Genomic DNA, 15,534 nt, shown 5'->3' on the forward strand with positions numbered 1-15,534 from the left:
GAAAATCTTTTTTGACTTTATACTCTCCACTTACTACTTTTCAAATATTTAATACCATTTTGTACGATGTCAGCTTCATCCTTTTATTTTTACCTTTTTTTTTTGCTTAAGGTATTCCAAGTTCTCAAGATTCTTATAAATGAGTTCTGAAAGGAAAACTTTTTTTTATAATAAATTTATTCAAATATAGTTCACATACCATAAAAGCCACCCATTTAGTGTGTACAATTGTAGTATATTCAGAGTCATGCAACTATCACCACAATCATGCCCTCAAAAGAAACCTCATATCCTTCAGCAGTGACCTTTCATTATCTCAGGACCCCAGACTAAGGCAATCAATTACTTCTTAAGTAAACTAAATTCTTACTTTTAAAAACACTGAAATTAATTTCTTGGTATATATATAATAGAGAGAGAGAGATGGGCTTTAATACTAAGAATATTTTAAAGGAATGGCATGTTAAGGAACTTGATATTTTCATTGTTTTTTGGTTGCTGTTCAGGTTATAATACATCATAATAGTCAAATACATCATGCTCATTTAATATTTGGGGGAAACTGGAGAATCAAATGATCTCAGTGGACGCTCAAAAGCTGTTTATAATCTAACAGCCAGATTGCATATCTCAAGCACAACACATTTTAAATCCAGTAAGTTGTAGAAACCCTATATGAGACGCAGTCAGTTTCAGACCATTAAGTCTAATCGATATATGGGTAGTGGTTTGGAAATCTTCCCTTCTCTTTTCCTATGTTAATTTGAGTATGTCCCTCCCATTCCCACGGTCTCAGTTCAGTTCAGTTCAGTCGCTCAGTCATGTCCAACTCTTTGTGACCCCATGAATCGCAGCACGCCAGGCCTCCCTGTCCATCACCAACTCCTAGAGTTCACTCAGACTCACGTCCATCGAGTCAGTGATGGCATCCAGCCATCTCATCCTCTGTCATCCCCTTCTTCTCCTGCCCTCAATCCCTCCCAGCATCAGAGTCTTTTCCAATGAGTCAACTCTTCACATGAGGTGGCAAAAGTACGGGAGTTTCAGCTTTAGCATCAATCCTTCCAAAGAAATCACAGGGCTGATCTCCTTCAGAATGGACTGGCTGGATTTCCTTGCAGTCCAAGGGACTCTCAAGAGTCTTCTCCAACACCACAGTTCAAAAGCATCAATTCTTCGGTGCTCAGCTTTCTTCACAGTCCAACTCTCACATTCATACATGACCACAGGAAAAACCATAGCCTCGACTAGACGAACTTTAGACCACTATTAATTATACCAAACAATCAGACTACCAGTCACACACTCAATAGATATAATTTGTTCAGGTCCTCTCTGCAACAAATCTGCTTTAACTTTAGCCCCTAAATGAAACTTGTTGCAAGAGAGTGCTTCAAGTGAATTTTGTTCTATGGACAAAGAACCACAAGTGAACTCCTATTCATTTATAGAGACTAAGAGCTAAGAAAAAGTTCTGCCCTGAAGGGCAATATGAAAGACCAAATATGTAGTGCAAAGAGCACATTTATAATGTAATAAAATTGCGAAGTCAAGTGCTGTCGTTTCATAGCTGTAGAGAGTTTCTCCAAAATAGGAATAGGAACAAGCACATGTGGTTTCATTTCGCTTTATTTCATGAAAAAGTTTTCACTTCGGCAGAGTAACGTATCATAATTTTTCTCATTTTCTGAGTTTGATTTGTCTGGGAAGAATTGTGATCTTTATGGAATATGGAATGGAGAGAAAAAACTATTTTTCAAAAAAAAATAAAGCTATTTTTTAAAATAAATTTCCTGAAAGATGATGCTGTGAAAGTGCTGTACTCAATATGCCAGCAAATTTGGAAAACTCAGCAGTGGCCACAGGACTGAAAAGGTCAGTTTCACTCCAATCCCAAAGAAAGGCAGTGCCAAAAAATGCTCAAACTACCGCACAATTCCACTCATCTCACACGCTAGTAAAGGAATGCTCAAAATTCTCCATGCCAGGCTTCAGCAATACATGAACCGTGAACTTCCAGGTGTTCAAGCTGGTTTTAGAAAAGGCAGCGGAACCAGAGATCAAATTGCCAACATCTGCTGGATCATGGAAAAAAGCAGGAGAGTTCCAGAAAAACATCTATTTCTGCTTTATTGACTATGCCAAAGCCTTTGACTGTGTGGATCACAAGAAACTGTGGAAAATTCTGAAAGAGATGGGCATACCAGACCACCTGACCTGCCTCTTGAGAAACCTATGTGCAGGTCAGGAAGCAACAGTTAGAACTGAACATGGAACAACAGACTGGTTCCAAATAGGAAAAGGAGTACGTCAAGGCTGTATATTGTCACCCTGCTTATTTAACTTCTATGCAGAGTACATCATGAGAAACGCTGGGCTGGAGGAAGCACAGGCTGGAATCAAGATTTCCGGGAGAAATATCAATCACCTCAGATATGCAAATGACACCACCCTTATGGCAGAAAGTGAAGAGGAACTAAAAAGCCTCTTGATGAAAGTGAAAGAGGAGAGTGAAAAGTTGGCTTAAAGCTCAACATTCAGAAAACTAAGATCATGGCATCTGGTCCCATCACTTCATGGGAAATAGATGGGGAAACAGTGGAAACAGTGTCAGACTTTATTTTTTGGGGCTCCAAAATCACTGCAGATGGTGACTGCAACCATGAAATAAAAGACGCTTATTCCTTGGAAGGAAAGTTATGACCAACCTAGATGGCATATGGAAAAGCAGAGATATTACTTTGCCAACAATGGTCTGTCTAGTCAAGGCTATGGTTTTTCCAGTGGTCAGGTATGGATGTGAGCGTTGGACTGTGAAGAAAGATGAGCGGCAAAGAATTGATGCTTTTGAACTGTGGTGTTGGAGAAGACTCTTGAGAGTCCTTTGGACTGCAAAGAGATCCAACCAGTCCATTCTAAATGAGATCAGGCCTGGGTGTTCATTGGAAGGACTGATGCTGAGACTGAAGCTCCAATACTTTGGCCACCTCATGTGAAGAGTTGACTCATTGGAAAAGACTCTGATGCTGGGAGGGATTGGGGGCAGGAGAAGAAGGGGACGACCGAGGATGAGATGGCTGGATGGCATCACCGACTCAATGGACATGAGTCTGAGTGAACTCCGTGAGTTGGTGATGGACACGGAGGCCTGGCGTGCTGTAATTCATGGGGTCACAAAGAGTTGGACACGACTGAGGGACTGAACTGAACTGAATTTAAAATTAAGGAAAACTCTTTCTCTAGTCATAGGAAGAAAACTTTTTTCCTTCAGTTTCACTCAGTCAAAAGTATATCTTCTAAAAAAAAAAAAAAGTTATCTCTTCAAGTCATAAAATTCAAATATATATATACCAGAGTTCTGAAAGGCCATTGTTGGCCTTCTCTAGCCAGGCTTTCTGCCTGAATTGTTCCTTTCCTGATTCTTCAAGCACTGAGCAGTAATAACACTCTCCTCACGTTCAGACTCTGCCATCACTCATATTTTCTCAAGTTTAAGAAATATAAAGTTGATTCTTTCGTAACCCTTTTGGTCCTATTTTTATAGAGTGAGGAAACACTGTAGGACTCTCTCCCCAAAACCTGGGGCTCTTTCCCCCACTTTTCCTCCAGTGGATATTATTATTATTGGTAGAAATGAAAGTTTTTTTCCCATTTTATTTTTTTAAATTGGAATATAGTTGATCTACAACATTGTGTTTCTTCTGCACAACAACGTGAATCAGCTATGTGTATACATATAGTCCTCCCGCTTAAGCCTTCCTCTCTCCCCGACTCTCCCGTTCCACACCTACAGGTCATCACAGAGCACCGAATTGAGCTTCCTGTGCTATGCAGAAGATTCCCACTAGTTTTCTATTTTACACATGGTAGTGTCAGTTCAGGTCAGTTCAGTTCAGTTCAGTCGCTCAGTCATGTCTGACTCTTTGTAACCCCATGGACTGCAGCACACCAGGCTTCTCTGTCCATCACCAACTCCCAGAGTTCACTCAGACTCACGTCCATGGAGTCAGTGATGCCATCCAGCCATCTCATCCTCGGTCGTCCGCTTCTCCTCCTGCCCCCAATCTCTCCCAGCATCAGAGTCTTTTCCAAGAAGTCAACTCTTCGCATGAGGTGTCCAAAGTACTGGAGTTTCAGCTTCAGCATCATTCCCTCCAAAGAAATCCCAGGGTTGATCTCCTTCAGAATGGACTGGTTGGATCTCCTTGCAGTCCAAGGGACTCTCAAGAGTCTTCTCCAACACCACAGTTCAAAAGCATCAGTTCTTCTGTGCTTAGCTTTCTTCACAGTTCAACTCTCAGATCCTATACATGACCACAGGAAATACCATATCCTTGACTAGACGGACCTTTGTTGGCAAAGTAATGTCTCTGCTTTTCAATATGCTATCTAGGTTGGTCATAACTTTTCTTCCAAGGAGTAAGCATCTTTTAATTTCATGGCTGCAGTCACCATCTGCAGTGATTTTGGACCCCAAAAATATAAAGTCTGACATTGGTTCTACTGTTTCCCTATCTATTTGCCATGAAGTGATGGGACCAGATGCCATGATCTTCGTTTTCTGAATGTTGAGCTTTAAGCCAACTTTTTCACTCTCCACTTTCACTTTCATCAAGAGGCTTTTTAGTTCCTCTTCACTTTCTGCCATAAGGGTGGTGTCATCTGCATATCTGAGGTGATTGATATTTCTCCCGGCAATCTTGATTCCAGCTTGTGCTTCTTCCAGCCCAGCATTTCTCATGATGTACTCTGCATATAAGTTAAATAAGCAGGGTGACAATATACAGCCTTGACATACTCCTTTTCCTATTTGGAAACAGTCTGTTGTTCCAAGTCCAGTTCTAACTGTTGCTTCCTGACCTGCATACAGATTTCTCAAGAGGCAGGTCAGGTGGTCTGGTACGCCCATCTCTTTCCGAATTTTCCACAGTTTCTTGTGATCCACATAGTCAAAGGCTTTGGCATAGTCAATAAAGCAGAAATAGATGTTTTTCTGGAACTCTCCCGCTTTTTCCATGATCCAGCGGATTTTGGCAATTTGATCTCTGGTTCCTCTGCCTTTTCTAAAACCTGCTTGAACATCTGGAAGTTCACGTTTCACATACTCTTGAGGCCTGGCTTGGAGAATTTTGAGCATTCCTTTACTAGCGTGTGAGATGAGTGCAATGGTGGGGTAGTTTGAGCATTCTTTGGCATTGCCTTTCTTTGGGATTGCAATGAAAACTGACCTTTCCAGTCCTGTGGCCACTGCTGAGTTTTCCAAATTTGCTGGCATATTGAGTGCAGCACTTTCACAGCATCATCTTTCAGGATTTGAAATAGCTCAACCGGAATTCCATCACCTCCACTAGCTTTGTTCATAGTGATGCTTTCTAAGGCCCACTTGACTTCACATTCCAGGATGTCTGGCTCTAGGTGAGTGATCACACCATCGTGATTATCTTGGTCTTGAAGATCTTTTTTATACAATTCTTCTGTGTATTCTTGCCACCTCTCCTTAATATCTTCTGCTTCTGTTAGGTCCATACCATTTCTGTCCTTTAGCGAGCCCATCTTCGCCTGAAATGTTCCCTTGGTATCTCTAATTTTCTTGAAGAGATCTCTAGTCTTTTCCCATTCTGTTGTTTTCCTCTATTTCTTTGCATTGATTGCTGGGGAAGGCTTTCTTATCTCTTCTCAAACTCGTGCTCAATTACTTCAGGAAAACCTCTCCAGGAACTTATTTATCTCTTTTAGTTCCTTTGTTAATCAAATCAAAAGAAAACAGAAACAAAACACCCTAGGGGTAGCACTAGTGATACACTTGAAATGGAATGGAATCTACTTGGAGAAAAACTATACCTAAGAGCTTCCACAAACCTTACAACCTTGCAAGTTAGTTTAGAATCTTCCTGAAACAATCATTATATTGCTGCTTCTTCCAGACAAATCTGTCCTGAGGCTCCAACAGTCTCGATAAATAAAACAGTTTCTAATTTAATGCTACTTTGATTACTAGCATTGCAACATTATTTTTTCCAATGTTTTATTCTTCCCTAGGGTTTTAGATCTTTAAAGACTAGCACCAAAGCACCATTTACAACTTTATTTCTATGGAGAGAAATGCTCTAAAATTTCCAAGAGCTATGCCCAAATACTTTGTAGAACACAATGTTTTTCAGTTGGAAACTGCTAATATTGATGAAATGAGTTTTGAAAACAAAAACATTTTTCAACAGGAGCATGTAGGGACAGAGGTGGCTCCTTGATTCAGCCTCTTATTCCTGCCTACCCTTCACCCAACCTTGGCCCCAAACACACACAAAGGTGATTGAAGTTCTGTAAAAATAATCTACTACTCAAGCTGTTCCAAAGTAATCTGAGGAGGAGTATAAAAAAGGGCCAGATATATGACTGTAACTCCTCAAATAATTAAGAATATTATTGATAGCTTATTTTATACTTTGGTTTATTCTCATCATAATACATTTCATGTAAAATTCAGCATTGCCAATTGAATTACTGAAATTTCAAGATTAACGTTCACAAATGAACAATTTTTTCATATTTATGTTTTGGTTTTTTAAAAATAAAAGTAAAAACTTATTCTGAACTGGAATTTGAAGACAATTAGAAAATCAGCTATAGGAAGATTTATTTTTATCAAAAATCTAACTTGTTGGAACATCTTAGTATTAATTATTATATATATATGTTAAATTCTTTCATTAGATTACATTATATTTTTAAATTAGAGAACAAAGAATGTCAAAAAGATTTTTCCATAAAACAAGAAGCACCTTCTAGAAACTTCCTAGTCAGAAAAGATTTTTGCAATTTAATTTTTGAGAACTTACAGCTTTACAAAAACATTTATTCACCACAGTTTTCATAAAAATATTGTCTCTTTTCCTTTGTAATCCTGTTTATATTTATCATTATATTTAATTTTAGCACATCTATGTAAAAATTAAATCTACCCTTTGCTAAAAATGTTATTTTAGAAACAGAGAAATTCAAGCAGTCAAATAAATTGGAGTTTTTTTGTACTTTGGAGGATGTCTCCAACCAAAATCAAGTTTAAAAAATTACTTGATGCTAAAGATTTTATCTTGAAACATTTTACAAATTGTCAAAGATACAGAGATATAAGCTCTAGAAAAGGAAAAATTAAGAATTAAGTTTGCAAGCAAACTTGCAAGAAGTACAAGGGAGTTGCTTCAGGACTAGCTGGCCACGTAAGAAAACACAGCAAATATCTGAACAGAAAAACTGCACAAAATTCCTAAGGATGCTAAGTTCACATTAGACTATTCATAATGAGAAAACAGCAACTTTATCACAGTCACTGCATTCACAAAGATCATCAGTCTTCAGGTAGGCAAGGCAGGGAGTCTGGATTTACAGGAAGTTTTATTATTTGGAGACCAGAACAGTCTCCTTTATTTTTGCTATATATGAGGATACAAAGTATTGTGATTCCAACTGTAGAGTCTGTATGGTTTTGAAATCAGGGCAAAGTCTTATATTTCACTTCTACAAAATGTACATTTTTACTTATTGAACATTCTGTCCTCCTTCCTTACCATGAATATACATGGTTGGTTTTCAGGGTTTTAATGCTGTTGATTTAGTTGGTATGTCTCTTCAAATACCTTCTCTGTGAATTTTTTTAAAACTTGCTTTAGCCCAAATGTGAGCATTCCCACATGTTTTTCTCCTACCTAACACAGACTGGCACCCTTTAATATGTATCCCATAATCAAGCACCCATGCTAATTTCTTGGTTTAACCAGTCATTAAAAGCAGGCTTCACTCTTAATAAATCTGTTTCATAAGAAAAATATATAGTAAGAAAGCAGTCTTAAAATAAGCTACATAAAGGTAAACACAAATGAATATAATAGTCACTGTAAAAGATTTAAACACGATATTGCTCAGTCATGTCTGACTTTTTGCGACCCTATGGATTATAACCCACAACGCTTCTCTGTCCATGGGATTCTCCAGGCAAGAATACTGGAATAGGTTGTCATTTTCTCCTCCAGGGGAATCTTCCCCACCCAAGGATTGAACCCACCTCTCCTGCATCTCCTGCATTGCAGGCAAATTCTTTACCACTGAGCCACTGAGGAAACCCTAAACACAGTATCAGTTCAGTTCAGCTCAGTCACTCAGTCGTGTCCAACTCTTTGCGACCCCATGAATTGCAATATAGATAAATAAAATTTAAGGTGTTTAAGGGAAAAAAATCATCTTTAAGTCCATACACTAAATTTTAAATGTTTCCACTACAGGATATGGGTTAAACTCAAACTGGTTTGATATCAAAATTAAAGAAATGGCGTTAGATTTATAACTTCCTTTCTTCATCACTTTAACATGCACTTAAAAGATTTTATTGCTTCTCTGGAATACTTAGTAACATTAATCTTAATGTTTCTAAATATTTTGTGGTTACAGGAAATAATTCAATAGTTGAAATAATAAAGCATTCCACAAAAGATGATGATAGAGACCTTAATTCCCAATGATTTAACTTTCCAACCTATCTACAAGTTGTAGTTTGAAACAAAAATTACCCTTCCATCATTAAAAATGAAAATTACTGTTTCCTTTTTCAGTCCTTCTAAACTTTGTTACCCTGCTTGGATATGCTGCACTCTTCTGGGCATAGAATTTCACAGCAGTTATCCAAAAAAAAAAGCCATACAGTTGGCTTTATCAAACAATAATTTCCCATTAACAAAAACTTTTGTTTTACACAAAACAAATACTGTAATGGTGGTTAAAATGAATACTAAAATGAAATCTGTAATAAGGATTTTTAAATTTTATTTTAGATTTTCTCACACAGCCTAAATCCTGAGAACAGCTATGCTGTGGGCACCTTCCTGAAAGGTGTCAGCTGTTTCCTTTCTTCTAAAGACAACAAGCAGAAACATCTAAAATCACCTTTCTAGAAAAGCATGCGGGATAGAAGATAAGCCTGCTATCAACTAGCTTTCAGAAATAGGAAATGGGAAGGTAGTCAACTTTCTTCTCTTTGATAACCCTTTATTTGCAGAGCAACAGGGGAATTACAAACACGTTTTGCAAAATAACGCTGTCTAGAAGACAATCTCCGTTGGACCAACTCCTTATTTCCCTGGAAGTAGTCAAATCCAAGTCAATTTCAACAATGTTGAAATTTATTACTTGAAGCTATGGCAGCATAAAACTTCTTCTTTAAGTGGAAAATATGACCAACTTGTGTGAGGCAGGTGACTTTTGAAAGTGAGGGTGGGTGGGGGAGCTACACCACTTATTTTTTTTAAGGGGGAGAGGATTCAGTCAGTCGAAGATTTCGGAGCAACCACAGAACCACTAAGGCTCTTAGGTGATAGGATGTTCGACCAAGAGCTCAAAAGCTGAGCTCAAGAGCTCTCCAAATCACAGCCTCTCATCAAGGGACTTTTGGGTTAACTGCTACCGAGCACTGGCGGAATCCCTGCTTTGGGTAAAGAAGAGAAACCATGCTTCATAGAGATCTGGCAATTCTTGGCAAGACCCCGTCCTTCTCGGCCCTCCTGGAGCGGGCCCGGCAGGGCCAGGCGCAGGTCCGAGGGGGCAGCAAGGAGGTCCTGCATCAGCCCAGGCGCCTCCCCCGCAACTCGAGTCCAGCCACCCTCTGGGACCCGGGCCCGAGGCCAGAGCGGGATAAACTCCCGGACCCCGGGTCCTGCCCGCCGCCTCCGGCCCATGGCCTCAGTGGAGGGTCAGGCTGCCCGGCTTCCCGCCGCCTCTCCCGCCCGCCTCGTGCCTCAGGGGCCCCGGCTACCTCCCCGCCCCCGGCCGGGCCCCCGCGAGGCTGCGCTTCCCGTAAACTCCCCTCCCGGCGCGGCCCCCCTCCCCGCCTCGGCCCCGCCCCCGGGGGGCCCTGAGCGGCGCGTGATTGGCCCGGCCGCGCCGTCACTCTCCGGCCGCGTCACCGCCCTCGTTTCCGACCGCCCCGAGACCGGCAGTGGTGTTAGTGCTCGCGGGGCCGCGGCGGAGGGTGTCGCGCTGCCCTGTTCGCTCCGACTCGCCCGCGGGTCGGCGCGCTAGCCCAGCCGCGCGGTGCTCGGGGCTGCGGGGAGGCACGCTCAGACGCCACCTGGGAAGCGGAGAGACAGCCGGTCCCATCTTCGGGATGAGGAGCAGGCGAAGTTGACGAGTTCCCCACCGTTACCCCTGCTGCGCCTCTCCCGCGCTGCCCTCTGCAAGGAGGTGACCGCGCGCGGCCCTGCTCCAGGTGTGCGCGGGACACCCCGCCCCCGAGACCCGCCAACTTCACCCTTAAGTCCAAAGAGTGGGCTCCGAGGGCGGTGCCAGCAGCTGGACTCCGGACTCCGTGCCGGGGGAGCTGTCCTGGCGGCTCTCGCGGCCGTCGGAGGGTGGAGACCGGTGGAAACTTTATCACCATCCTGGTTAATTACTGTGTTTTTACTGTTTCTCTCCCCGCAGGGGCTGCAGCGAGAGGTCTGTCGCGCGCGCGTCGTTTGCCAAAGGAGCCGCCTCGGGGAGAAGACCCTGAGGGGAGTTGTCTCCCCGGGGGATACCTGCAGCCCGGGCGGGGGGTTTGGGCGGCCTGGATGCCCAGGACGCAGCCCCGCGGCCGCTGACGCCCGGCGGCGGCGAAGTTTGGCTGCTGAGCGGCGCGGCGCGAGGCCACTGGACAGCGGGCGACCCGGCGGCCGGGGCGGCGGGCGCGATGCCCGTGGGGGGCCTGTTGCCGCTCTTCAGTAGTCCGGCGGGCGGCGGCCTGGGCGGGGGGCTTGGCGGCGGCGGCGGCGGCGGCAGCAGCAGCGGCAGGAAGGGGTCGGGCCCCGCCGCCTTCCGCCTGACGGAGAAGTTCGTGCTGCTGTTGGTGTTCAGCGCCTTCATCACGCTCTGCTTCGGGGCAATCTTCTTCCTGCCCGACTCTTCCAAGCTGCTCAGCGGGGTCCTGTTCCACTCCAGCCCCGCCCTGCAGCCGGCCGCCGACCACAAGCCCGGACCCGGGGCGCGCGCCGAGGACGCGGCGGAGGGGCGCGCCCGGCGCGGCGAGGAGGGCGCTCCGGGAGACCCCGCGGCCTCCCTAGAGGACAACTTGGCCAGGATCCGCGAAAACCACGAGCGGGCTCTGAGGGAAGCCAAGGAGACCCTGCAGAAGCTGCCCGAGGAGATCCAGAGAGACATCCTGATGGAGAAGGAGAAGGTGGCCCAGGACCAGCTGAGTAACAGGGCGGGGTTCAGAAGGCTGCCCCCCGTGTACTTAGCACCCCTGAATACAATCGGGGCGATTGACCGGGAACCCGCCGACGCCGCCATCCGCGAGAAAAGGGAAAAGATCAAAGAGGTGAGTGCGCCCAGCTAGAAATCCCTCCAGACCCGCGGTGTTTTTCTGGGAGAAATGGCAGACCTTTGAAACTCTTAACTGTGTGATATTACAGTGCTGGGGGTGGGGAGGGGGCGGAGGGCAGGTCTGTAACATTAGTGTGGGGAAGACAGGGAGGTTTTCCACTTCCACCAGATGCAGTGTCAAAGGCTCTTTCACTTCCCTTTTATTGTCAAAGTAGGTGTGACCAATTAGGATCTGAGGTTGAATCCCGTTGTTTTTAACTTGCATGCTCCAGTGAGCATAAACCACACGAAGTAGGTATTAAATACATGGGCAGATCCTGTGGAGACTTCCTCTTCCACTGGCCAGTAGGTGGTTAAACGTCCCTGAAAACAGCAACAGTGAAGGTCCCAAACAGCCTTCTAATAAAGCTTGGACGTGGGTTTGGAATGAAGCTTGAATGTAAACGCAAAGCATCAATCACGCATCACAGAAATGTTCCAACAGCAGGCTGGCCCAGTCCGCGTTCAGTCACGTGGCCCCATTTCGCCAGGTGGCATCCTGTGTGTACTTACAGACTATAAAGGTGAAACTTGAGAACTTGTTATCATAGGGGGCACACTGTTGTTTACTTTTCACAAAAAGAAAGAAAAAAAAAAAAGATGTAAAAAGCCAGCCTGCTGCTGCTTGCGTTTCTAGTGTAGCTGGAAAGAGTATTCCATGTGATGCAACAGGTTTTCCTCCACAGCAGCACAATGACGACAGACTTAATCTCGGGCAAACATGGACTTTAAGTCTTTCATAATTTTTTTCCTGTAATTTTCGGTTGGAACTTGAAACATATGGTCAGTTTGTGCTTAGCTTGAAGCTGAAGAGGACCTTAAAAATCGTTTCAGACTATCATTTGAAAAATGAACGTTGAAAAGGCCCAGAGCCCTAGAACCAGCTAGTGACAGAATCAGGACTTGAAGCCCAGACTTCTTGTCACCAGGCTGTCTGTGGACAAGCCTCCTTTCTCAGCTACTCTTCCCTGTGAAACTATACCATTCTGGATTTTTGCACAATCCAGCAACTGTAGAAACCATGTTAAAAGCATGTTACCCCAAATTTTGATTCCAATTTCTGAAATACACTATGAATTTTCATTTTTTTTTTAAGTTTCACAGGGTTTGAAAATAAATGCTGTGTTTTGACATTGGACCAGGTACTCAGGAAAGGAAGCTTCCTGGTTCCCCCTCCCTCCCCCCCCCTCCCCGCCTCCTCCATTTTCAGAGCATAAAAAGAGTTTTGAGGTTGTGAAGAGGTACTTAGCTGAAGTGGCTGCAGATTGGAGGTAGCTTGATCGTTGTAGAATTTGTAATTTTAATATGACGACCAGATGAATTTGGTTAAGCTGTAATTGAGCAAGTTAAGGTGGATTTGGGTCCCTTTCAGTTTATCCTAGGCAGACTGCCTGCAGTCATCCCTCCTGTACCATAGCCCATCAACCTTTTAACTATGGGACCCTTCCTCGGGCGTAAAACCTTCCCAGACTTGGGGAAGTGGATTGTACTCCCTGTGACAACTTCTTTCTAGCAGTTCTCCTTCTCCATGAAACTCCTCCCACTCTCCAGGAAGATGGAAAAAAGCTCTGCTTTCACCAGTCATCTCCCTCTCCTTTTCATCTCTCAGCCTCCTTGAAAATATCCCACCAAAACCCATAGATAAATTAGCCCCAAATCTGTATCTGCTTATGTTTTCCTTAAGTTTGAAGCAATGTAATTCACATTTCATGCCTCTGAATTCCTATGAACTGACAGTGCAGATCACAGTTGTCCCAGGATATTATTTTAAATATTATAGATCTGTGGATGTGAAAAAGCTATTGGTACCGATTAGTACAGAGTAAAAGTGCATTTAGATCAGAAGCACTGGGGTGGTAGCAGTCAATTCAGGACAGAATATTAACAGTACGTGTTCCTCACGTATCTGTTGCTATTAGACCCAGCATTATCTTTGTCTGTAGATCAAAAGATCTTAATTAACCATGTAAAGGAAATTTATGTAGCCTTCTGAATCAGTGTGATGCTAACATCTTTGTACCTGGATGTTTTGAAACTGCCCAGTCTTGCGTAAAGTGGTGGAACTAAATGGATTCTTTAAAATTTCATGTTGCCCTGAGATCCAAGCGGGTGGGGAGGTGGGGGTAGAAAGCCAACATGATTAGCTTTAGTATTTAGTCAAAGACTAATGGGAAGAAATGGATTATGGTTTTCCATCAGGCAGATGTGTTCGTTTGTAAACCAAAAAAAAAAAGGTTAACTCATGCTATTATAAAACTGTGCTGTAAACATTCAGTTTTAGAGAGGGAAGAGTGGTTGCCCATTATGAATGGACTTCAACTTGATACATTTAGATTCAGTTTCAGATACTATGTATGCCTTGTCAGAAACCAATGGATCTTTGCCTTGATCTTGATTTTTATTGTTCCTGTTTTTTCTAGTTCTTTTTATTTACTTAGGTTCTCTATCACACCTGGAGGTACTAACAGTGTTATAGGTAAAATTTAGAAAGTATTGATATAAGCAAGTCTTCTAACATATTGGGAGCTTGGACTATGATTTCTGAGCCAAACTTTCATTTTGTAAATTTGGTTTAAAAACAGCCAGTGCTTTTTTTTTTTTTTTTTTGCCAACTCAGTTGTGTTGCTGGTATTGTGGTAAATTTTTTAAAAAATTTGTGTTAAGGGGAAACAGTCTTTAATTTCAAATACGATGTTTATTGCCTAGCACTCTTCACAAAAGGTGCTAGCTACATGCTTTCTAGTACTGACTTGATGGATGGTAAATATTTGTCATAAAACTTAAAACTGAAATTAGGACATCCCCCACCCCATGAAAACTTCATAAATAAATCAACTCTGGGACTTCCATGAAATTTATAATACATATGTAGTACGTATTCCCACGAGGCTGATCTTTTTAAAATTGTGCTCAACTTGCCCTTAACTTTAAAAAGCAAATGAAGCACAGAAGTGAAAGAGCACCATGGAATTTTTAGAAAAATAGTACTTTCTTTTTCTACCCCAACATTTTTTTAAAAATCAGAAAGCTTTTAGGGGGAGTCTACGCAAAGCATCCACACTATCCTTTAGAATTAGAACCTTAATCCTAATTTAGAGTATGAACTTTCCCCCCCATTTTTGTGTAATTATGGGGAGGGTCTCTGAGTAATAGGGCCTGAAGACAGTCAAACTATCAATGTGAACCCTCCCTTCTTAGACTGGAACCCCCACCAGTCTAAATGGGATGGGAGTGGGGAGGCTGACAGCCAGGTTTGGGTCTATCAAGTATGGTTTTAGGACCAGTTAACTGTTGGGTCACAGTTTTCTTCTCTAGGTTTCTCAAAACAGGCCTTAGTTTTTAATTCCAGAACTGTTACATAATTAAAAGTTGAAAGAAAATTTTCATATTGATAGCTAATGGTGAAGATATATTTTTATGCCTGACACACTAGCCTTAGGTTGTTCATGAGTCTGTAATTTATGTTAACTACTGACAACTTTTATTAAAAATCAGACATAGGAATAATCTACCTTGACATATTAAAACGAGGCATTTTTATTTTGAAACTTATTTGTATGAGTAGTAGTATGGAAAATAATATTGCAAAATAATAAAGGCCACCATTTGAAGACCTGACTCTGAAGGAGCTTGGATGGCCTTGGGTTACCTTGCCTGTTCAGCTCACCAAGTTCTGAAACACGCCAGACATTGAACAGGAGCAAATGCAAGATTTTCCCACTCTTAGGACCTTCCTCAGAGCAAGTAGGTCATGGAGCATTTGTAAAAATTTCCCTCTTTAACAAGTAAATGAATAAATTTAAGATTTCAGCAGTGTAAGTATTAGAGTAGATGCTGAGTGTTGAACATTAATATATGTACAAATGAAGGAAAAGATTGTTAATGGATAATCAGTTATGCTCAGCTCAATTTTCTGTAAGCTACTGATAATTTCTTTGGGAGGAGTATTTTTCTCTTACTGGGTAACTTAACATTCATATAAAGGAGCTCTATATAGGATCTAGAACCTAGTTAATTCAGTGGAAAAGAGGTTAAAAATGTATTTTCAAGTAAATGCATCTTTATTTCTTCAGTGAGCTAATAAACCACTTTGAGAAATTTGTGCTGATGATTCACATTTGTAAAAAGTGTCTTTGGATGAGTGAATTTGTT

General features: G+C 42.4%; 1 protein-coding gene across 1 annotated transcript in view; it reads left to right on the forward strand.

Moving 5' to 3' along the window:
• The first annotated feature begins 10,711 nt into the window (after positions 1 to 10,711).
• MAN1A1 (mannosidase alpha class 1A member 1) overlaps positions 10,712 to 15,534 on the forward strand; it is a 171,288-nt gene continuing 166,465 nt past the window's right edge. Inside the window, exon 1 of the mRNA XM_068984879.1 lies at positions 10,712 to 11,338. Coding sequence (XP_068840980.1) covers positions 10,712 to 11,338 — 627 coding nt within the window. The remainder of the gene's footprint in view (positions 11,339 to 15,534) is intronic.

This window comes from Capricornis sumatraensis, chromosome 13 (assembly GCF_032405125.1).
Source record: "Capricornis sumatraensis isolate serow.1 chromosome 13, serow.2, whole genome shotgun sequence".
Lineage (NCBI taxonomy): Eukaryota > Metazoa > Chordata > Mammalia > Artiodactyla > Bovidae > Capricornis > Capricornis sumatraensis.